The sequence below is a fragment of the Haliotis rubra genome, unplaced genomic scaffold, assembly GCF_003918875.1.
Source record: "Haliotis rubra isolate DU_JTF1 unplaced genomic scaffold, ASM391887v1 Scf697, whole genome shotgun sequence".
Classification (NCBI taxonomy): domain Eukaryota; kingdom Metazoa; phylum Mollusca; class Gastropoda; order Lepetellida; family Haliotidae; genus Haliotis; species Haliotis rubra.
Window position 1 is genome coordinate 55,522 of NW_025767409.1, and position 24,092 is coordinate 79,613.

Below are 24,092 nucleotides of genomic sequence, written 5' to 3' on the forward strand. Positions count from 1 at the left end.
TGAAAAACCACACATACAGTGTCCTCATATGGTCTAGGACAGACAGATGAGAGGTCGACATCATCAGCACCATCCCATGTTGTCTGGGAAGAATAAACCAGACCATACACTGTAACCACAGATCATTATTACTCATCTCCAAACTGGAAGCAGTTCCATCCCAGAAATGCAACTGGGCATTGAATGAGATAACATCTTTTACTGGAAATCACATAGACATGGAAGTGGACAAATAGTTCTGAAGACACCAAAGTCTTGTTACCTTGTCTGTAGCCTCAGCTCCACCTAATAAGGTCATGCGCTTGTTTCTCCTGCTTGTTGGACTCAGAGGCAGGGACCCACCCCCTGGAACAAACAAACCAAACATCCATCAGAACCATGCTTCAGTCATACTCACACATCAGTTTACTGTAGTACTTAACCAGGTTGTGGTCTCAGCTGCCCAGAAGAGGATTCCTCAGGTTAAGGTGTGCATTGGAGGAACATGCTGTTATTCACTGACTTCCATAACTGCATGTTCGATGATAACTATACAGTGAAACCTTGTTGCAGTGGATCATGATGTTTGGAAAGCCTGCAGTCCAGGTGAATACTGTTGGGTATATCAATACATACAAACGGACATGTTTGGAAACCCTGCAGTCCAGGTGAATACTGTTGGCTGTATCAATACATACAAAGGGACATGATTTCAGAACATGGATAGAATAAACCAGACACAGGTGACTTCAAGTTTTCTTTGGTAGTTAGAAGGATGGAAGCCATGGAAGCATGGACCTATTTATGGATAACCATTTCTTTACATTTTGTGCTTTCTTCTTGCCCCTTCTACCTGAAATGTAGTTGCAGAGAATAAAGAAGCTGTCATAGAAGAGTTTCATGCCTTTAGGTGACTTCACTGGGATAGCTATGTATTGAAGTAGTTTCACTGGTTGATGTAAATGCCAAACCTGGCTACCATACTCTACTGCACACCTGAATCTTTGGAATAAGAAATTAGAAGAATGAGAGATTCACTACAAGCTAACCACATATACTTGTATAGAGTAAAGAAAGAATACCAAGTATTATAAGGCATAGTGTACAATAGATACTACAAAGAATGCAGTCTGGAGGGGTATAACCTTGATTCTACATGCAGCATGCTGATTGGCTAAGCAGGACTGCTGTATACATAGTTATTCCCATGGAAAATGTTCTTGCCCCAGATATGTTCTATATGCATGATATAATCACATAAATATTAATCAATATTCTTGGTTATAGCTTAAACATTAGTTCAAGAAAATATGCTTCCATCACAAGATTACACATTAGTTAGAGCAGACATTCAACATTGGCAAGTTAGAGAGTCTAGGACTACACAATCATTCATGCTATATCATCTAGAAATGAAAGCATTGTCAGTATATACAGAATTATATAGGCACATCGATATGGTATCTGCTTAAAAGAAAGTAATTGGTTGTTATATATGTGAATATATAGAAATTATACATCACTTTGAAGGAAAATGTTAGTATGTTATTTAACTTCAAGTGATTCATTGTTCAAAATAAGTACAGCATGAAGATACTGCTTGTAATTCCTGAATGACTAGAGACACCATAGTGTATCTTATGACATCTTTGTGAAGGTGGGGAGTAACCAAACATAATGACACAAGGAACTAGTGACATTCGCAAAATAAATTATTCCCCATCTGAAGTCACATCGGGATGGTTCAAAAAACACGTGCTAGCAAGCCCTTGACAACATGACCAACAAAATACAAACTACACGACACCAGCATGTCACATGACATCAACTCAAGTCACATGACAACAAATGAATGACCACATGGCACACCAATGTACCTCTCCTCTTGATTTGTGATCTTTGATGGATGCACGTTGTGTCGTGATCCTCGACCTCTTCGGATTCCGTCGACGAGCAACTGGCCATTACCTCATCATCGAAGGCAAGATTAGCAAGTCCGTAATAAGAGATAGTTTGTGAGGGGGTAGGGGGCCGTGCACTTCGGGGGAAGAAGGACTGCAAACAACATGCAGGAGTGGTGAGAACTAGGGCCGCTGGCCACACACGCAGATACAGCATGCACTAGAAAGGTTTTCATATCAGGACAGACAACATCGTTATTAGAAGATTCTCAAAGAATGTCATTTTTCAAATATACATTAAGACCAGATATGTGAATACTAATAATAGCACTCAGAATTTTTTGAAAATATAAAAATTATATGTCATATAATCTGAATAACCATTTATCTCTCTCAGGAACTTTGTCGTTTTTTGTCCAAGAGTACCTGTCCATATTTCCCCTTAGTTGTATGTACCGACTAGCAAATGAGATAAACACTACCCTGATAATTAAATAGCATAGAGATGGATATTTATTTGGTAAATACAGGTATAGGCAAAATACCCATGGAAAGACGGACACTTTCAATACCAGTTTGACTTCTCTTAGCAAAGTACTGATATTCCATTCATCTCTTAAAATAGACGAAAATTGAGCTGCTAACTTGCAGTCATCCCTCATCAGGAATACAAAGCATATTTCACTGGATTTAAAAGTTAAGCGTCCAAATAATTTCAGAAAATCAGTTCTCATATCCTATTGATATATTAGAAGAGCAAGAGGTATAACCAAGCACATTATTCAGAGAAAACATGCACAAAGAAGCGAGTCCCTCATTTTAACGAACTCCAATATTGTTATGGATGATAAAATATATAAAGAAGTTAAAACTCATCCAAAAGCGATTGTTGCAAATTAAAATGAGGGATATATGCAAGCAAGCAAAATATCACAAGCATAAGAAAGAGAATGTATAAAGATTTGTGAAGTTCTATACAAAAAATTAGATCATGCTTAAATACAAATAGTACTTGGTGTTAAGAAAAATAAAATAAATTGCAACACAACCATATTATCACTGTGTAGTATGTGGATTCATAAAACTAACATTTGTCAAATGCATGCATAATTTGACATTGATATTTTTTTAAAATTAATTCATGATACTAATTCAATTGTTAGATACTTGTACATACTTTTTATGGTTTTGGTTACAAAGGGCATTGTATTCTCATAAACAATATTATTTAATTGTTTCCTCAACTGAAGGACACTGACTTTGTTTTTGTACCCTTCAAAAGGGGCACTATCTCCTAAATGTGAACCAATAACACAAGTTAATGATTTTTAGAATTAGTAGGAAAGATCAATTTTGGAAGGTTTCTAATCAAAACATTTTTCGATGCTTCAAGTTATAATGAAAAGTAATGTCAAAATAAAATAACATTATTTAATCCTAATATTAACATGAAATTTAACGATTTTCTTGCTTATAGCATTACAATTTTCCCCGATTCACTAAGCATCTTTTTAACGAAAATCAAATCAGATTGGAACAGTCCTTTAATTAGATACCTTGAACATATTTAATTTTTATATTATTTACCATATTGTAATAATATAGCATCTTTTTAACGAAAATCAAATCAGATTGGAACAGTCCTTTAATTAGATACCTTGAACATATTTAATTTTTATATTATTTACCATATTGTAATAATATAGTCATATAGTCGAAGTTTAACGTAGTTAAAGTGAAGTGGAATGGTTGAAATTACATACACATCAATGCTTGAAAACTTGTTTATGCACAATCAGGGCTTAATGTGTAAACAAGTTATATACAATAACTGCTCAAAAGAAGTTAAGGATCATCCAGTTCTTTTATATCATAATAGTTAGTGTCAGATTCACTACCGTAATATGGCATGGTAGAATAACCATGGTAACATGAAACGATCAGGATATCCTTCACTTCTTTCAGTAGTATATATGTTGACTGCATGAAAAAGGAGTCCATGTTTCAGTTGAACATGTAATTCCACTTATTTAAAAAATCTACCAATTTTTCACAATTTAACTACGATTCTGATAATATGTTAGCCAAAATTCTTTAAGATGTAAAGATTGAGGAAATATTTTCAAATTTATCGGTTTCAGCATTATTAGTCTTGTACTCCTATTTGACTCAAGTTACAAAGAGAGGACAGCATTATCAAAATAAAGGTCTGTTGTTTCTGACATGATTACTAATACATGTAAGTGACAAAGCAAAATAACATATTAATGACAATAATCACAAACTGGGTTTAAATAAAAGTGTAAATATTTAAATAAAAACAGAAAACATTCAACACTTGATGGGTAGGGTGGGGTGAACTTAGGCAAGGGGATGTAAATAAATATCATAAATATGTAGGTATGTATCAAGGTTTATTGCTCAGTACATTACTGATCGGATTCTTTTAACATTTTGATATGTTTACTTATTCATTTCATATATTATGGAAAGAATTTACTGCAAAATGTGCAGAATATTTACGTCCCAAGTCGTTATACTTGGCAAATATGTCTGACATCATATAATGTAGAACTGGAATACAGTCAATACGTAACTTTGCCTTTTAATCTTACTTTGGCCAGACCAATTACACTTCTGTTTTCACAGCTACTATGAAGAATGATTATTTACAAAACACAAGTTAAAAGAAACATACATTAAGCATTTTGAAAATGCTGATCACAGTGCCAATTGTTTAAAAACTGACCTGAAAATAAAAACTAAAACCAGTTTTTACAAATGTTTTAATTATGTACTTATTTCCTGAATTATTATTTACTTCTTTGATCTTCAAGGCAGATTATCTGTAAAATGAGTATTGGTCTGGCCATATTGGATCACGTGTAAGGAATCTGTATAGATGCCTACCATCAAGGTGCGTGGGTGAGCGGAGAGCAATCTCCTCATCCGACATGTTGTTACACTGTTCCTGGAACTCCTCCAGTCCCCGCAGGATGTACGAGAATGATGGACGGTCTTCTGCAGAGAAACTCCAACACTTCTGCATCAACCCGAACCTGGTCAAATGGATCAAGGACTCATTTCAAAACAGTATGAAAAGTAATATTCTGAAATTTGCAGTCATGATATAGATTAAAGGTAAAGATTATAAGAATGTAATTGTAAATTTACCTGTGAAAATTCTCAACATTATTTTATGGAATATTCTTTGTTAGCATATTAGCAGAATTTGTAACATTAAAGCACCAACAAACCTAGACGTACTATTAAATGGCAGTGCAGATCTTCCGTATAGTGACAATATTCACATTTTTAAAGAAGTTCAAAAATATATATCAAATTCCAAAAGGTTCAGTGATTGGATATAATGTGTATGATCTAAATAATTCATGTATTCATTGTATTGTATATATCATTTTGTATATATCTTTCTATCCCTGTACATATAGTTTGTTTCACTTTTGCATGTAAGCACTGTAAATAGGAGAGGGTTTCACTAAGTTGGCATAACTTGTACCCAATCCATTCTCTTGAATATGTTTAAATCAAATAAGATTGACAGACTTTATGGATAACAACTTCTTTATTTCATGAATGTTACATTTCGATACAGATTCTTGTACCTTTGTCAAGCAGGAATGTCACAAGAATCTGTATCAAAATGTCACACTCAAAGAAGTTGTAATCCATAAAGTTTGACAATATTGTATTTTCCAACTTCTAAAATGCCACTCAAAGACAGATTATAATGATTTGTCTCACCCACATAATACCAGCAACATAAGTAAAGTCCCTCAAGTCCCTCTGTTTTATACTTTGAGAAAAGGTAAGAAATGCTACACAGAAAAAAGATTAATGGCACTTACAAAGCTTTCCTGCAAGTATGTATGATTCATTGGAGAAATCTGGTGAGCTGTGAAATATTTTCGACAGCCTTTCATACTCACATTTCGTCAGCACATTTTTCTGGGCGTTCCAGCTTGCCACCCGCCCTGACGAAGTGAAGCACCTCAATGTTGGTGCGTGCAGGGTAGGGTTGTTGCCCTAGTGTCACCACCTCCCACATCAATACACCGAATGCCCTGAAGGAACAACACACACTTTTCATATATCCAGCAACCCAGACATATATACTGTAGCATGAACACTGTATGGTGGAAACATTGTTTACTTTAAGTTTACTTTAAGATGGAGATATGAGGCTCTGTAGCTCACCTTGACACATGTGGATTTGCAACATCATCAGGAAAGACAAAATTGACACAACTTCTTAATGTACTGTTACAGAGATGTTTCATTTCAGATCCCTACTCCAATGTCAGGCCATTATACCATTATTTTGCATGACAATGACGTAAGGAATTATACATAAAGATCACTATAACAGCATAAAAAGGTAGTTATCAATACACTGTGTTTACTCTGTCATCCATCAACTTTCAGAAATACCTATCAAACAATTTATGATCAGCAATACATAAAGATCATATTTCATATAATTAGAATTAAAATAAATCAATATTTTCAAATTTCAATTAGACTTAGAAATAGTAAAACTTCATCACCCGAATAATCACAACCCTACCCCAGAAGAACATCTTAAGAATAGCATTGTCATGCTGTGATCAAAAGTCCTGTAGATAATACTAACCATATATCAGATGGAGTGGTGAACACGCCATCAACCAGGGACTCTGGGGACATCCAGCGGACAGGAAGTAGACCCTCCCCTTCCTTACGATAGTAGTCATTCTTGTATATGTCTCGAGCAAGACCAAAGTCACCAATCTTAATGACCATTTCTGAAGGGTCCTTTTTAGAAACTAGACAATTCCTGGCTGCTAAATCTCTGTGGAAGACAAATGTACATGTAAATACATTGTAAAGGAAACTGAAACCTACAGATATTCACAGTGAAACCTCGTCAATGCAGGAGGGACTATCCAATGTGGATTCATCCAGTGCCTACCCACTATTTGCGGTATGGACTTAACAATTAGATAATGAAACCAAAGATGTTCTTGAATGAACTAGTTGCATGAACATAAATACCACCAATGTCATGGTGAACATTTGACCATCAACTCTGAACAGACATGTAATCTAGTTAATTCCTTGTTACTAAATTATGATTGAATTTGATAACTTTCAAATGAAAACAGAAATACAATCTCAGCCTTACCTGTGAACAAAATGCATTTCTTCCAGGTATTTACAACCTCGGGCTACATGGACACACACCTTGACCAGGTCTGGCAGGAGCAGCTTAGCCGGAGATGCCTGTGGGGAGGAGACAATGTAAATCCATACATTGAATGAGTTGTTACTGAGTCGAGGATGTGACACATTGTGTACACGCCACAGTAACTGATGTTTCATATACTGTATACTTCCATTAACTTCAAAATGTGAACACAGAATATATTCATCCAGCTTCATTAAACCACATGTCGGAGACCTATCATGAGGTCACACATAACCTGAGGTAACTCCTGACACAACAAACCAGTGCCTAGATTTTCGAAGCTCTCTTAGCGCTAAGATAGTTGTAAGTTAAGTTAATGAATGGCACTTACGACTATCTTAGCGCTAAGAGAGCTTCGAAAATCTAGGCCCTGTTCTGATGAAACCATTGCTATCACAGAATGTCCATATGCTACATAAGTCAATAGTACTCATTCTATACTGGGACGGTGTTCAGCGTTATCTTACATTTTATTGCGCATCACAGTTTTACTTAACACCTCAGTTATTGAGACATATTTGTTCCACATGTTCCCTGACTTTCAGTATATATCCCCCTGCTATACTCACAGTTGTAGCACGGCAGCCTCTGAGGAAGGACAGCAAGTCCCCTCCTTCCATCAACTCCATGATGATGAACTGAGGGTCGTTGTCCAGACACACGCCCAGAAGACTGAGGATGTGGGCGTGGCGGAAATTACTCATCAATAGTGCCTCCTTCAAGAACTCCTCCTTCTCATGCTCTGATGCCGACTTGCGCAGAGTCTGCAATGGTGGAATGAGACAGTGAAGCAATATTACAGAGAAGATATTCCATAAGTTCTAAAACTATTCCAATACATTTACATCTATTCATCCTTACTGGGGGTGGTGGGGTAACCCTGTGGTTTAAGCATTCCCTCAAAGGGCCAGGTTCAATTCCCCACCTGGGTATAATGTGTGAAGCCCATTTCTGGTGTCCCCCGCCGTGATGTTGCTGGAATATTGCTAAAAGCGGCGTTAAATTCAACTCACTCGCTCAGATGAAGAAATATATTTCATTTGAGAACTGTCATAAAATATTCGAAAGCTGTGTATATACTTGGCCAGAAACTTCAAGACACAAAATTTCCTCACCTGTTTCCACATTTGGTCAATCTGAGTAAAACCAGAACTTGGATCAAAAATTTACTTTTGTCTCTCAAGAATATTATGTTCATCCTTGGATACCAGAAATGATAAAGTTCTACATTGATGAAGTCATATTAGAAGCATGAGATCTCCTTATCCAAAAGAAAGTCAGTATTATTTTTCAAGGTTGCCTGAAACCCACCTTTACTGCAACTTTAGTATCACCAGAGGAGTCACTGAGAATATCTCGAGCCACACCCATGAACACTTCCCCAAATGCTCCACTACCAAGGAACTTTGTAAGAGTCAGCTGGTCCCGCATGAAATGTGGCAGGGCTTCTATGTCCTCCGCTGTGGGTGTGATGCTGTTGGCAATAGACAGTGACATTAGCATCGATGTGAGTGGGGAGAATATCACCAATGTCACACTATAAGGGGCTTGACTTCAACTGTCCTTAAACTGCATCATGTTCCTGTCTTAGGGTCTATCTTGGAAACATATCTGACAAACAGAAGGAAGAACTACAATATGTATTTCCAGAATGAATGTCCAGCTATGCCAATATGGTCAGTTCTGTGGCCAGTGTGCCTGATCATCTAGAACTTTCAGTGTTTACGTTTCTAGCAATTAATATTTCTCTGCAAACTGCTACAATACCCTACTGATTCTAGAGTTAGATATGAGACTTGCTTGATGGCGTAGAGGGTGTTGCTCTGTTGGACGGTGGTGTGCGGCAGCTCCCTGAGTGTGGCCAGCTCCATGTCCGGTACTCGGTACATGCTGATGAACTGCCTCGTCTTCTTCCTCTCTTCCTTCCGCCGTCTCATGACTAGAGAAACATAATAATCAAATAACATTTGCTAGTTTTTATGTTTATCTTTCAATGCTGCATTCAGCCATATTATACTTAAGTCTGGACCAGACAATCCAGTGATAGATATTGTGAGCTTTGATCCATGGAAAGCATTATGACATATGATTTATAAAGTCATCTCTTACAACCCACATAGGTTGCTAGGAAGCAGGTCTAACCCAAAATTCAAAATTTATTATGTAAATCTGGAAAGTTTTGTTGTTATTGCCAATGGATTTAATGTTGTTTAGAAATATGCCAGAATGAAAGACTGACTGAGTTTAGTTTTATGCCGCTTTTAGCAATATTCCAGCAATATCACGGCGGGGGACACCAGAAATGGGTGTAACACATTGTACCCATGTGGGGAATCGAACCCGGGTCTTCGGCGTGACGAACCAACGCTTTAACCACTAGGCTACCCCACCGCCCCCCAGAATGAAAGAAATCAGCACATTCAAATTTGAACAATAATACATCTAAAACTCACAGAAGCAGAGAGCGATGATGATGATGATAGCCACCACAAGCACAAAGGAAATGACGACAGCAATCACAATACGAGTGGTCTCCCCGTTCAAGCTGTTGTCCATGATCACTGAAACATAACAGGGTAGAATTAGGGACAAGTCAGGAACCATAGAACTCGGATATAGCTGTGATTCTTTACTGAAATGTACTTCGAATAACATACAAGGTAAATACAGCTGAGTGTGTTTCCATGCGATAAATATCAGATGGAGGAAATACAACATACTTTATATTCCTTATATACATTTATGATACAGAAAAACATGAAGGTAAAAAGCTATTAATCATATAATGTAATATAACCAACACTGAGTCGACTTTTTCGTTCAGTGAACTAGCTCTAGAAACTATGGATGAATACAAAAAACATCCCTGCATATATTAGCTCATGCATCTCTACCATACAATAATCAATTAGAAAGAATTCTTGGTAGAGGGATATTCTGTATGTATCAGTACAATGTAGGAATGTCTACTCAACCACCTTCTCTATGGACTTCATTGTCTAGCCTGCCTGTGTTACTCAGACCAACTCACCAATAGGTGTGGCAAACACTGAACTGTTGTCACTGAAGGGGCTCAAGCCGTTCTTGTTTTCAGCCGCTACACGGAAGAGATACCTCTGTCCCGGTTCCAGAACGTGTTCATCCACAACCCACCTGGGGTCAGAACCATTGTACACCTGGGTCCACTCTCCATCAGCAATTTGACTGGCAACAGAGAATCACAAATCAGTAAAAGAAGGTTCCTTCAACAATGAAGGATCTTTGTTAGTTTTGTTTGTTTGTTATTTTTATGTTACATTCAGCAATATTCCACCTATATGGCGGTGGTCTGTAAACAATCAAATCTGTATCAGACAATCCAGTGATTAACAGCATGAGCATTGATATACCAGGGCTTGATTTAAGAGATGTTAACCTACTTGCACCAGGTGCAACCTAAGATAAAAGCCTAGTTGCACCAGCCAAATTCCAGTTGCAACATAGTGTGTTAAAACATCAGAGGTTTCGGTGTATATAGACATATTTCTGTCATGTAGTACCATTGAAACCATAGCAACACAGAGACGCAGCTGATCCCTGTTTACAATCTTGAGCTGTCATAGCCGAGAGGTGTCTATGAATAGCAATGTTTCGTTGCCATAGCTATTCAAAGTTTAGAACAAAATGGAGCTGACATATTTATGCTTATATTGTTAGATTTATTGTTGATTTATTTCTCAAAAAATGACTTGCACCTGGTGCAAGTTAGACTAATAACTAGGTTGCACTTTGCAATATTGGGTTGCACCAGTGCAAGTAACAAAGCACTAAATCGAGCCCTGTATACAAAGGACTGGATACTGATGTAGCTGATGGCTTGTCTTCTTCAGAACACTCCAACTGCCTCTGTGACATAAAAATTAGGCTAGACTGGTTCAAAGCTTATGTTGTCCCTTGGCTTTACCAGGATCTGCCGTGGGTTTAAAATCAAAATTTGACTACTGTTTGTTTGCTTGATGTATCAGCCACACTCAGCAATACCCTCTGTCAATAACCAAAACTTCAACAAGAATTCAAGTGGTCGATATTATGAGCGATGATGTTAGTCTTTGGCATGCCGTCAAACAAAGTCATAGAGCTTGAACAACCAGCTCAGTCAGATGCCTCATGGTCAGGAGAAGTTCCAAGGAACAAGTTCCAACCCAGTATAAAAAGTGGTAATTATCATTGACTTGCATCAATCTGGGCATTAGACTGATATGTTGTGATTCAGGTGAAACTTGACAGACACATATTCGTTACTTCACTGATGTCTGTGAAACCACAGATGTGAGTGAAGCGTATTTCTTTTTCTTCATGAGATAACTTGAGGCACTAAACACAGCAAAACTATCCTGACAGTATCGTTGCAAATAAAATATCAAAACTATTTGTGAATAAAGACATGGTTCAGGCATTGGTTATCACAATATGAACAAGTAATATTACCCACAACAGAATAAATCCAAAATAATCCATATATATGCTGTTGAATGACATACCTGTATTCCAGGATGTAGTTGGAGATGGGTTCACCATTGTCATGTGGTTCTTCCCACAGGATTTCAAACACTTGTGTCTTGTACTCCTGCTCTACTGGGGGATCTGGCTGGTCTGGGACATCAGCTGCAGCAGGACAGACATTGTCATCATACAACATGACCGTTGTTTGATGACTTGAAGAAACTAGCATGAACATTTGTGGGGCAGGGGACCAAAATATTTGAAGAACTAGACTTCACTAGTGCCAGAGAAACATTTTACTTCATTAATCGATAAATTCCCTTTAGTGTGGTGGTTAAAGCCATGATTTTGTAAAAATTGTGCACTTTGTGTCACCACCAAATTTGGCACATCAATACATCAAACAATTCCAAACATTTCTGGATAGGGGTCCACCTCAGCAGTGCCCTCTGGTGGAAGAAAATCCAAGATGGCCACCAATATGACTGAAATCTCTAACAATGTCCGTCTATGTTCAAAATATCAGAATTATCTTGTACTTGGGTGCCTTGTAAACTGAAGATTGTATTTTTCCAGTGTCATAAACACTGCAGTTACAATTAACATCACTAGCTGGGTGTGATTTGAACTTACTGAGTGTTTTAAACGTGAGTGAGTTATGTCCTGGCCAGGAGTAGAACTGAAAGGGTGGAGTCTTGTACATGGTCCTGATCTCGAAGGTGTACTCGGTGTTGGTGTCCAGGTGAGGGATCAGCTCCGTGTACTTCGTGTTGTTCTTCGTAGTTATCATCGGAGTACTCCGTCCTTCCGAACCCTTTTTCTGGAATCACAACAGTTTTGCAGATGAGTTAACAAGTGAATGCAATATAATACACGACTTCCCAACAATACTGCAAAAACATCAGAATGGGATGCTATGAATGGGCTTCACATTAATATTCATTTGTATTCATCCTTCATTTCTCTAATATCTGTAACAGCAATAGTTATAAAATTATGATAGGCTATGTTGAGTTATTTAAAGAATAATGACACAAGATGGCAGTATGGAGATGAGCCTCTTTGCCACTAGACTGTCATATTTATTTGGGACTCTCTACATGTTGCATGTTCATACTTACCCACAGCTCCTTTGCTTAATAGGTCTGTTGGTCATAATATTATGACTATTACAGTTACAGATATTACATCCTGCAATCAGAACTGCTCTATGCATTACGGAACTAATGAATATGACAGGATGCATGTCTTCAAAGGCAAAATAGCAGACCTGTTATGACAGCCATGCTATGTATGGATTTAAAATAATACATACTTAGGAAATTTAAACTCTGGATTTCAGAACGGCCATCTGACACAAACCACTAGGTGAACTGAGGTGAAATTGGGTTTTAAGTCGTGCTTGAGAATATTTCGCTCATATGACGACACAAACCACTAGGCTACTTTAAGACCTCCAAATAGTACAGACAAAAAGTCAGGAACAAAATCGGCAAGTTCTGTAAGAAGGAAGATTCCAACATACCGTAGAGCACCAGAAGGTGTGACGGGCAACACTGTTGTCAGAAGGACTCAGCCACTCTATTTCTAAAGCATTGGGGTACGACTGCTTCAGGGTGATGGGGTATGGGTCCATGTAGGTTGTTACTGTCAATGGTTTGGTTTCGCTGTATGACATCTTGTCAGCCCCATATGCCCTCACCTAGTAGAAAGAATAAATAGTGAAGCAAACTATCAAGGAGGCCATTTTGAAAATGCATTCCCATAGACATTTTTATACACAACAAACTAAATTTGAACAATTATTCTCATTATACACAGATATGTGCAACCAAATACCTCATGATGAGAAGTAAGTACAATAATGTAACATTACTGAAAATATTTCAATACAGCCACCAAGTCTGAGAGTAGCATTGTTCAAAGAGCTTGTTCATGGGGGCTAAAACGGGCACACATTTTCATTAACCTGTCAAATATGTATATGCTTGATCCAGTTCAACAGAAGCCCCACTTACTGTGAAAGTATAGGTATGACTTGGAGACAGGTCTGTCACGGTGGTTTGGTCAGTGGTTGTGAGAGAGTCTGATGCACGAACATCAGAAGGGCGGGTCTGACCTTCCAAGTTGTGGCCTTTGGAGTTCAAGGTTGACCACTTCACCACGTAAGAAATATTTTGTAGTGGTCCATTCAGCTTCAAAGGGGGTTCCACTCAATACGGATTATTCTGGGATTGACTATGAAGGCAGTGACATTCTGAGCTGGTGATGGCACTGTAAGAAGAAGGTGATAGTTCAGACAGAATTCAACATTAATCCTTCTACAGATACAATATCAATGCCACAGAATGACCAGTCTCTGTTAACCACTGAAATATAAACCATTGGGTGTAAAAGTCAAAATAGCATTTAAAAATATATGAAAAACTGACCACTGAAAATCTGTGATGACTCAGATGTAAGCATTTCCTGCTCTGATGATATCACCATACAGAGGTGATTTTCTTTGAATTGCCTCTGCAATTTCCCTTCTAAACCATAACGGTAATAATTATTATTATTCCCCTAGCCTTATCACAAAGGTAACTTATCACTGCTATATACTGACACAATAGTATTCATATGTGATAAAGGCTGAGTTTATTGCTCAGTATTCAAGCAAAGTTTTATTATTTAGGCCAGACCAATTTTATTTCTTGTTTTATGGATCCGCCGGGCGTATTTTTTCAAGGATAATAATAATAATAACAAAAAAATTCCCTGCTCCAAAAATAAAATCCTCATGTTTTTATTGGCAAAGAATGTAAACTTACAAAAAAAAAATTGTTGATTGCTTTTTGCCCCATATACACTTCATAACTTGCCAAAAATAAAATACTTTTAGTATGCAAAAGGAATATTACTTTGACTGGTGATTTTTATTTTTTATTTTTTCCCTCATGCCTTTAGGTTTTCTGAGGACAAAAATCCGTAAAACAAGAAATAAAATTGGTCTGGCCTTAGGTCTGTGACTTGAAAAAATAAATGTTACACATATGAGTAAAGTTAGCAGGGATCTTCTCTGCTTATATTTAATCAACTCACATTTGACTGTGACCTTTACAGGAAGTTAAACACTTTGAAGTTGAATGGCGCCAAACTACCCTCATTCTCAAGGACATGTCTTACATGTGCTAATGAACTACTGAACTGCCCTCCAAATGGATGGCCTCTTACCTACCTGGTATTTGCTTCACTCACTCACTATTTTTTTTATTTGTCTGAATGTTACTGAACTGCTCTTGCATATGGATAGTCTCAAATCAGCTCATTCCACTCACTCCATGAATTATATATCTTAATGCTACTGAACTGCTCTCTACATCAACAGTATCCTACCTCCTTGCTTCGTCCTCTGCACAACCTCCTTGCCTGCTGTCTCCGCCAGGTACTCTGTGTAGTAGTTACTTATGGTCACCTGGAACAGGTACTTGGTGTACGGCTCCAGCCCCGTGATGTTCACAAACCGGTCATATGACTCCTGTGGATGCAAGCATCTTTCATCACAACTAAGAAAACATTTAAGACTTCAAAAATAATACATAACAGGGTTCAAAATTATATTAGTGTGCCATGGCACGGTAATGCAGAAATGGCACGGCTACAAAAAATTCTCGTGCCCTTTTGACATGCCTAATTCTTTAGAGACATAACTCACATTTAGTCATTTAATCCCCCAAACAATTTTTTTTTTTAAATTGAATAATACCATACATATATAAATGCTCATAAACCCATTTCTTTATTTAACAATAAATTTCAAATGATCATCATCACTGTCATTTATTCTAAAAACATGTGGGCCTACTCGATTTCTGAAAGCACACCTAAAATATTTGTCTGGTGCCCTAAGGCACACTTAGAAAAAAAGTATTTCTATCCCTGCACAAATATACACTCATTTATGCTGAAACAAAAGTCACCATTAAAGGCAGTTTGTAATAACCTGAGAGACAATTCAATTTTGCAATGTTAAGGGTAATAGACTTGGGCCCAATATCAGTCCAGTCTAGCAGCTGGCCAATACCCCAATTACATAGACACAATTTCTCAGTATCACACATAGAACTTACTACAACATTCATACTACAGTACATGGGCCATGAATATAAGACCAAAATCTAAAAGGGTAAACAAGGAGTTTTGTTTAATGTCCTAAACCAACAACAACTAGCTTGATGATATGTTGGGTCTAGTCTGTAGTAAGTAATCTATGGAAAACATGTTACTAATATATATTGTACACCATAATTGAAGAAATATGATTAAAACTTTTATTCAAACTCTAAACCGATTCTATTTTAAAACTATACACATAAACTTTGAGAAAAGTAAACATGATCAACAATGACATAGGTAGGCTTTGATAGGAAATGGGGACCAGACATTGGGAATTGACCATTTTATAAACAGCGTCCTCACCACTTTCTGGCAGGATTCACTCTCAGTTCTACAGTCAGTGTGTGGGGTGTCCTTCCTGTCCTTCAGCTGCTTGTACCAAGCAGTGTACTTGTCCTGGGGAGTACTGATGCCCTTACAGTGTTTGGGACGAGTCACAGCGTCCAGAAGCAGGCCAATGGACTTGTCAGTCACCTCCTCCACAGCGACCTTGCCACTGTACTTACCAGGGTCAAGGCAATCTGAGTCTGAAGACACAATCATGGTTCAATTGAAAAAGCACCCAAATGGTTTGGGAGGTCACTCAATTTGTAAAGTCTAATTTCTCACTTGGCATGATGTAACATAACTAACATAACATAACTAATGTTTCTTTCCATAGTGTACCTTAATACTCTCATAATCCCCACTTTCGCTACACTCACATCCCCTTCAAATGTAAACAAGAAGACAAAGTCATCAATATCCCCCGCAATGGCAAAATACTCTTCATGATTATGTCTACGAGTTATGATTATGTCAAATATTTAGGTGTGTACATAGAAAAGTGGAAGGAGAGTATTGAAAGGGTTTAAAAGTTCTGCTCCAGAAAGGAGCACTATCACCAATTTCAGTGTAAGTCAAACTTGTTGCCATGGAAATGCCAAAAATATTTTATTCAGAATTCCAAAACTACCAAAAGGCACCAGTACACCACCAGATCTATCTATGTGCCAAGTTTGGTGAAGAAATATTGAATGGTGTTAGAGTTCTGCTCCGAAAAGAGCACAACCACCAATTTCAGTCTAAGTCAAACTTGTTGCCATGGAAACGCCAAAAATATTTGATTCAGAATTCCAAAACTACCAAAAGGCACCAGTACACCACCAGATCAATCTATGTGCCATGTTTGGTGACGACATATTGAACGGTTTTAGAGTTCTGCTCCGGAAAAGAGCACTACCACCAATTTCAGTCTAAGTCGAACTTGTGCCATGGAAACGCCAAAAATATTTGATTCAGAATTCCAAAACTACCAAAAGGCACCACTACACCACCAGATCAATCTATGTGCCATGTTTGGCGACGACATATTGAACGGTTTTACAGTTCTGCTCCGGAAAAGAGCACTACCACCAATTTCAGGCTAAGTCGAACTTGTTGCCATGGAAACGCCAAAAATATTTTAATTCAGAATTCCAAAACTACCAAAAGGCACCACTACACCACCAGATCTATCTATGTGCCAAGTTTGGTGAAGACATATTGAACGGTTTTACAGTTCTGCTTCGAAAAGAGCACTACCACCAATTTCAGTCTAAGTCGAACTTGTGCCATGGAAACCCCAAAAATATTTTATTCAGAATTCTAAAAACTACCAAAAGGCACCACTACACCACCAGATCTATCTATGTGCCAAGTTTGGTGAAGACATATTGAACGGTTTTAGAGTTCTGTTCGAAAAGAGCTTACCACCAATTTCAGTCTAAATCTAACTTGTGCCATGGAAACGCCAAAATATTTTATTCAGAATTCCAAACTACCAAAGGCACCACAACACCACCAGATCCATGTATGTGCCAAGTTTGGTGAAGAAATATTGAACGGTTTTAGAGTTCTGTCTCGAAAAGACAAATGGACACACGGACGGACGGATTTGACGGACGACGGAGTCCATTTTAATACCCCCGCAAAACGCTAAGGCGGGGATAAAAGATATTAATACCCACTTGAGATCCTTTCCAGAGGAAATCCTATCTCCACATTGATATATACAGCTATTTATCTTCAAAATACATCATTTCCAATGTCAAGTTTCTTGGATATTTTCTCTGGAAACTATTCATCTGAAAACATTAATTGCTCAGACAATAAACCCTGTTCCCTCCACCATACACACACTCAACACTAACCACACCTTCCGCCACCAAACCCATGAAGGTCCATGTCAGAATTGGTCTTCAGTAACCCATGCTTGTCGTAAGAGGCAACTAACACGATCAGGTGGTCAGGCTCGCTGACTTGGTTGACATATGTCATCATGTCAGTTGAGTAGATTGATGCTCCTGATCACTGGATTGTCTGGTCCAGACTCATTTATTTACAGACCACCGTCATATAGCTCAGATATTGCTGAAACCATCCAACCAACCAGCCTTCCACCACATTCGTTAACACACCAACACACCAACCAACCCCATTCATCAGAACACATACTCACCATCTACCCACATCCTTCAATCAAATCTTATCCATGAACACACAGACACTGGAACATACCCGGCAAGGGCTGCAAATGGTCTCCATAAGCCACTATGTCCTGGACGTCTGGGATGCTCTGCTGGATGAAGTCCCGTCCTGTGTTCTTGTTGACACTGTACAGCTTACTGTTGTCCTTGTTGTACCAATACACTCGGAGGTGATCCACAGCCAGCAGACTTGGGGGCAGGCCTGAAGAAGATGCTGAAGCTTGTTAATGGCAAGTGAGTGAGTGATTTTTGTTTTACGCCGCTTTTAGCAATATTCCATGGCGGGGGACACCAGAAATGAGCTTCACATATTGTACCCATGTGGGGCATCGAACCCGGGTCCTCGTCATGATGAGTGAACCACTAAGCTACCCAACTGCCCCATTACTAGCAAGATTTTAAGAAAGATGCAAGGACTGATATGATAGAACATCTGTAACCTGTGCCATACAATGTCAAAAGAAACTTCCCTGGAGCAGGAACTGTTGTCCAAAATACAACAGATCAATGCAGGAAATATTTTATCAATCTATCCTTACCAATTATAACAGAGAGTTATAAACAAGAGGACATTTTGGTTTTACTTTCAGTTCTCTGTCACTCTTGAAGGCTTATCCAGGCTTATAACCAGAATACGCCTTCAAGAGTGACAGACAACACAAAATGCAGTGACTATTATATCATGTAACACGGAGAAAGGGTATACTGTTTGCCCAAACCTACCCCTTGTGTTTGAGGCTGTTGCTCTGAAGATAACCCGACACTGACATCCAGCCACATCAGTAGCCATGATGCTGTATGTTGGCATGTCGATGAACACTATCTCTGTCCTTCCACTGCTCGAGTAGTCCATAGCAACAACAGGTGAGACACTGAGTCTATCTGAGCAAGTGCAGTTGTCGGTGGACCTCCGAGAACGTCTTTCACCACCAAGAAGGTCTGACACGGTATTGCTGTTGAAGTGTTTGTGGAAAATGTGACCTTGATTGGAAGAGTCATTCTCAGTCCAGAAGAGGGAGCTGTAAAGAAAAGATACCTGATGAAAATATAAAACAAAAACACACACTTGGAAGACTAGTGATAATATATCACTGGATGATGTGGATGAGTCATCCATCATGTTGTCCACAGCATCTATTGACCAATGTGAAAGACAAAAGCTGCATATTTAACTGCAATATTTGCCATCACTGACTACTTCATACATTTCTTGAAGAGAACTGCAAGATCATTTCCTGTTTGGATAGGACCTTTTTAGAAGTAAAAACCTTTATTGCACTTAATTCTCTGGGATCATGACTTTCAACGCTGGAATATAGGTGCCATATCTGAAATATGTTCTGTGACAATGCAGAGAAGGCTGCCCATATTGTACATGATATACTACAACATTCACCTTGTGTAAGGGTCTGACAAAACACTGCCCACAGATACAGATCTGTTCATAATCTCCCCGTACATCTTCTTGTCGATATCAAATGCCATGATTCTGTTCAGGTCTCCCATCTCCTCCACTACATACAGAGTCCGACTGATCCAGTCAATGCTCATGTCCTTTCCTACACCATCCAGTTTGATGAGCTGCAAGAGAAGGAAAGCTGAGCATTTGCAGGAAAGAAAAAGAAATCTGTCTCTCTCTACAAAGTATATATACCCAAAACAATTAAAACAAATACAAATCAGAACCATTTCAACTACATTCCATATTACAACTACTTGTTGAATCATACAATTGGTTAAGGTGACTGAATGCTGTTATTGCCAAAACCCTGTAGTTCAAAATATTAACACAATAAAATGGTCATAAACTCTCAGACATTTACTGTTAAGGAGGCACTGAAAAACCAAAAAACATAACATGATCATTATTTGTTTGCAAGTCTAGAGAGGAATGAGACTCTGTCACTGTATGCAACTGTTGTCTGTAGACTTAACTACTACACAGTGTACAAAAGACAGGTGAGGTGAGGTGATGGGGGTTTAACGTCGTACTTAAGAATATTTCGCTCATATGATGATGTGCATGCATGTGTATGTATGGCTGCTTGTACTAGCCCAGACTTAAGCTGGTTTTATGGTGCTAGCTCACTGAGATACCATGCCACAGTTAAGCATGAATACCCCACTCGGATACATTATATTGACTCCGAGCCAACCAGTCCTTGTTTTATTCATTAACAGTGAGCACCAGGCAGGGAACAATAAGTATAACATTTTAACATTTTGGTACGATGCAACCAGGGATCAAACTCGCAACCTTCTGCTCTCCGGGCGGATGCTCTAACCACTACACCACAGAGGTGGTCTACAAAATACAGGTTTACATAGCATACTGGGCCTAGATTTTCGAAGCTCTCTTAGCGTTAAGATAGTCATAATTGCCATTCATTAACATTAACTTACGACTATCTTAGCGCTAAGAGAGCTTCGAAAATCCAGGCCCTGATTACTGACAACCAGGGCTGGCAATGCCTCTACAGTCATTACTGGCCCATGTCCAACTTACTGCTGAGTTTGTGGAGTTCTGGGACACATAGAGAGATGTCTTCTTCTCGATCCAGAACATGCGGACATCTTGTGCCAGAAATGTCATGGCTGTGGGTGAGATCTCTGGTAGGAGGATCGTGGAGTTAAGATGGCCATCCATTTCTGACACAGAGACTGATGACTTGGTCGCAATCAGCAGGCGAGGAACAGGATTCACCACTGAAATGTACACATTAATATTTCACTTCCTGTGTCATTCTAATATTTTCACATTACATAATAAGATCTTTAAACAACAAACAGACTCATGACTGAACTACCTTTGACACAGTATGCAGTACCGGTAGTATTAATCCAGATATTAATGTTGATTTGTTGTTTAATGCTACACTCAGCAATGATGGTTGTTGAAGTTAGGTCAGACAATCCAGCTGTGACATCAAGAGCGTCAATCTACACAACAGGGACACATGACACACAACCATGTCAGCAAGCATGACCACACAACCCCAATTAGTCACCTCTTACTACAAGCATGGACTGTTGAAGAACAGTTATTACCCAAATCTTCACATCCAGCTAAGATGTATGCTGTTGTTTGTAGTACTCACCATCAGTAACAGCAGATACTATTTCTGATAGGTCACCACATCCTGCTTCTGTGCAACCTTTAACCTGTGCAATACAAATTAGTCTTTAACACTGTATATTCTATCAAATAAAAACACTGTTATTTCATTAGGCACAGTCTGTAAATACTGTATAAAAGTATAAGAAATGCCTAATCTGTGAATGGGCATTAACCGATTGTCTTGGCAATTCATGGAAACATAAATACAAATTATACTTGCTTGCTCAGCCAATTAAATGTCATTGGAATCACTTGCAATGTATGTATTGTATTGAAACTTTAAATAACAATACTGAGAAGCAAGTATCTTTGGTACTACAGTTGTCCTGCACCTCACAATACCTCTTCTATGGTACACTATCAATTCTCAGGACAGGACAAGCTGATTATGAAAATGCACATGTTCAACTTCTGACAAGAAATTTAACTTTCAAGAAACGCATAAACAATCTCAAACACACCTGCCACATGCTAGCAAAGAGGGATGTTTTTCATACCTGAAAGAAGTAACTCTTGTTGTCAAGAAGGTTGTTGAGAATGAAGTGTCTCAAGACGCCACCAACACGAGCCTCATGTTTGACTGCACTGTCCCCTTCCCAGTAAAAGACAAAATGGTGGCTCAGGACGCCACGCATGGCGTGGGGTTGGACCAGCGGAAGTCTGCAGCCAGCATCAGCTGGGAGGTGGAGTTGTTCTTGTTGGGCTGGGTGATGTACACCCTTGGAGTCAGCGGTGCAGTTGGAACTGGGGACAAATATTTAAACAGTATAGCTTGGAATAGACAATGAGTATGCTATGGTGTGCCTGGTCACACACATTGAAGCTAAGCCTTGAAAGGTGAGTGAGTGAGTTAAGTTTTACGCCGCACTCAGCAATATTCCAGCTATATGACGGCGGTCTGTAAATAATCGAGGCTGTACCAAATAATCCACTGATCGACAGCAAGAGCATCAATCTACACAATTGGGATGACATGTGTCAACCAAGTCAGCGAGTCTGACTGCCCGATCCCATTTGTCGCCTCTTATGACAAGCATGAGTTACTGAAGACCAATTCTAACCCAGATCTTCACAGGTTGCCTTGAAAGGGATTCATAGAGGTATATTCTGCAGGATCAGGCATGTCATCCTTCTTCATAATGGGAATTGGGAGGCAATAATGGCTGATCAAGGCAGCAGGGTATTTATTACATCCTGATTGTATAATTCAAAACATCAGTGCCAGAAAACAGTCTCAAACCTTTAGTGAAATTGGCCGTTCAAGACAAAAGAACAATGGAAATTAATTAACGGATCATTTCAAATAACTGATGACAATAGATGTTGGCAAAAAGGACAAGCATATCAGTTTCAAATATCCGCCAAAATAAGGCATGAAAAGCAAAAAAGTGATGAAATTTATATTAAACAATCATTGAAAGTCAGTGAAGGCACCATGTGTTCAAGAAAAGGGAAAGCATATCATAGTTTTATGCTGCAAACAGACACCAGAAATTGACTACGCACATTGTACCCTTGTGGGGAATAGAACCCGGGTCTTCGGCATGACGAGCGAACGCTTCAACCACAAGGCTACCCCACTGACCCTGTATTGTTACCGCAAACCTTACCATCTTGTAGATGCTGGTCATATTGTACCCGTGTAGGGAATAGAACCCGGGTCTTCGGCATGACGAGCGAACACTTCAACCACTAGGCTACCCCACTGACCCAGTATTGTTACAGCAAACCTTACCATCTCGTAGATGCTGGTCATATTGTACAACAATACTAATAATGAGCAGGCATAGTTTTCAGTTGGATGTAAAAAATGAATCAAGGGACAGTGACAGAAAATCAACCAGGGCCCTGTTCCTCAAAGCGAACATAGCGCAAAGATGATCGCAACTCCCATACTCTAACATTGACTTATGACTGTCGTAGTGCTACAGGGTCCAGGTCACACACTGTCCCAGCCTAACACAACAGATATTGGGAGCCTATTCTGCCCGAGAACCCTGACACAGTTGGCCAATGTCTCTACTGACTGACCTGCCATGGGGGATCTGAGGAACACAACAGATATTGGGAGCCTATTCTGCCCGAGAACCCTGACACAGTTGGCCAATGTCTCTACTGACTGACCTGCCATGGGGGATCTGAGGAACACAACAGATATTGGGAGCCTATTCTGCCCTAGAACCCTGACACAGTTGGCCAATGTCTCTACTGACTGACCTGCCATGGGGGATCTGATGGACACAGTGGAGGCCTCGGTGTACCCCCAGTAGGTGTAGGGCTGTATGGACACGGTCATCTGGGTGTAGGGAGACAGGCCTTCTATTGGGTGCCACGTCTTGGATGTTATCTGAAACAAACATCTCATCTGAGAACACTGATGGTACAATACTGACAAATTTATGGATAACAACTTCTTTTATTTTGATAGTGCAATGTTTCAATACAGATTCTGGTATCATTGTCCTTGTCAATATTATACCTACAAACTTCTAAAATGCCACTCAAAGAAGTTAACACTGTTGGTATCTCTAAGCATGGTTGAAACAGTTAACCTTATCCTCATGTTGTAAGGACCATAGAAGAGTTTGTGGCTCCAGGGGACCAGTTCTGATACTGTATTCCACAGGGGACGGAAGAGTTTCGTGCAAATAAAGTATCAAAAGCATAATGCATTAATTCAAGGTAAATAAGTGTAACTC

At 38.9% G+C, this 24,092-nt stretch overlaps 1 protein-coding gene across 1 annotated transcript in view; it reads right to left on the bottom strand.

Moving 5' to 3' along the window:
* Window positions 1-24,092, bottom strand: part of LOC124258537 (proto-oncogene tyrosine-protein kinase ROS-like) — a 162,838-nt gene that overhangs the window by 1,751 nt on the left and 136,995 nt on the right. The window contains 25 exon segments of the mRNA XM_046692606.1: window positions 263-345; window positions 4,791-4,939; window positions 5,831-5,965; window positions 6,535-6,732; window positions 7,066-7,163; window positions 7,698-7,892; window positions 8,440-8,602; window positions 8,929-9,067; window positions 9,582-9,689; window positions 10,160-10,332; window positions 11,649-11,772; window positions 12,244-12,430; window positions 13,136-13,312; window positions 13,629-13,816; window positions 13,819-13,884; window positions 14,989-15,130; window positions 16,072-16,295; window positions 18,307-18,477; window positions 18,999-19,294; window positions 19,672-19,856; window positions 20,782-20,981; window positions 21,374-21,437; window positions 21,891-22,042; window positions 22,045-22,137; window positions 23,611-23,740. Of these exon segments, the coding sequence (XP_046548562.1) occupies window positions 263-345; window positions 4,791-4,939; window positions 5,831-5,965; window positions 6,535-6,732; window positions 7,066-7,163; window positions 7,698-7,892; window positions 8,440-8,602; window positions 8,929-9,067; window positions 9,582-9,689; window positions 10,160-10,332; window positions 11,649-11,772; window positions 12,244-12,430; window positions 13,136-13,312; window positions 13,629-13,816; window positions 13,819-13,884; window positions 14,989-15,130; window positions 16,072-16,295; window positions 18,307-18,477; window positions 18,999-19,294; window positions 19,672-19,856; window positions 20,782-20,981; window positions 21,374-21,437; window positions 21,891-22,042; window positions 22,045-22,137; window positions 23,611-23,740 (3,840 nt within the window).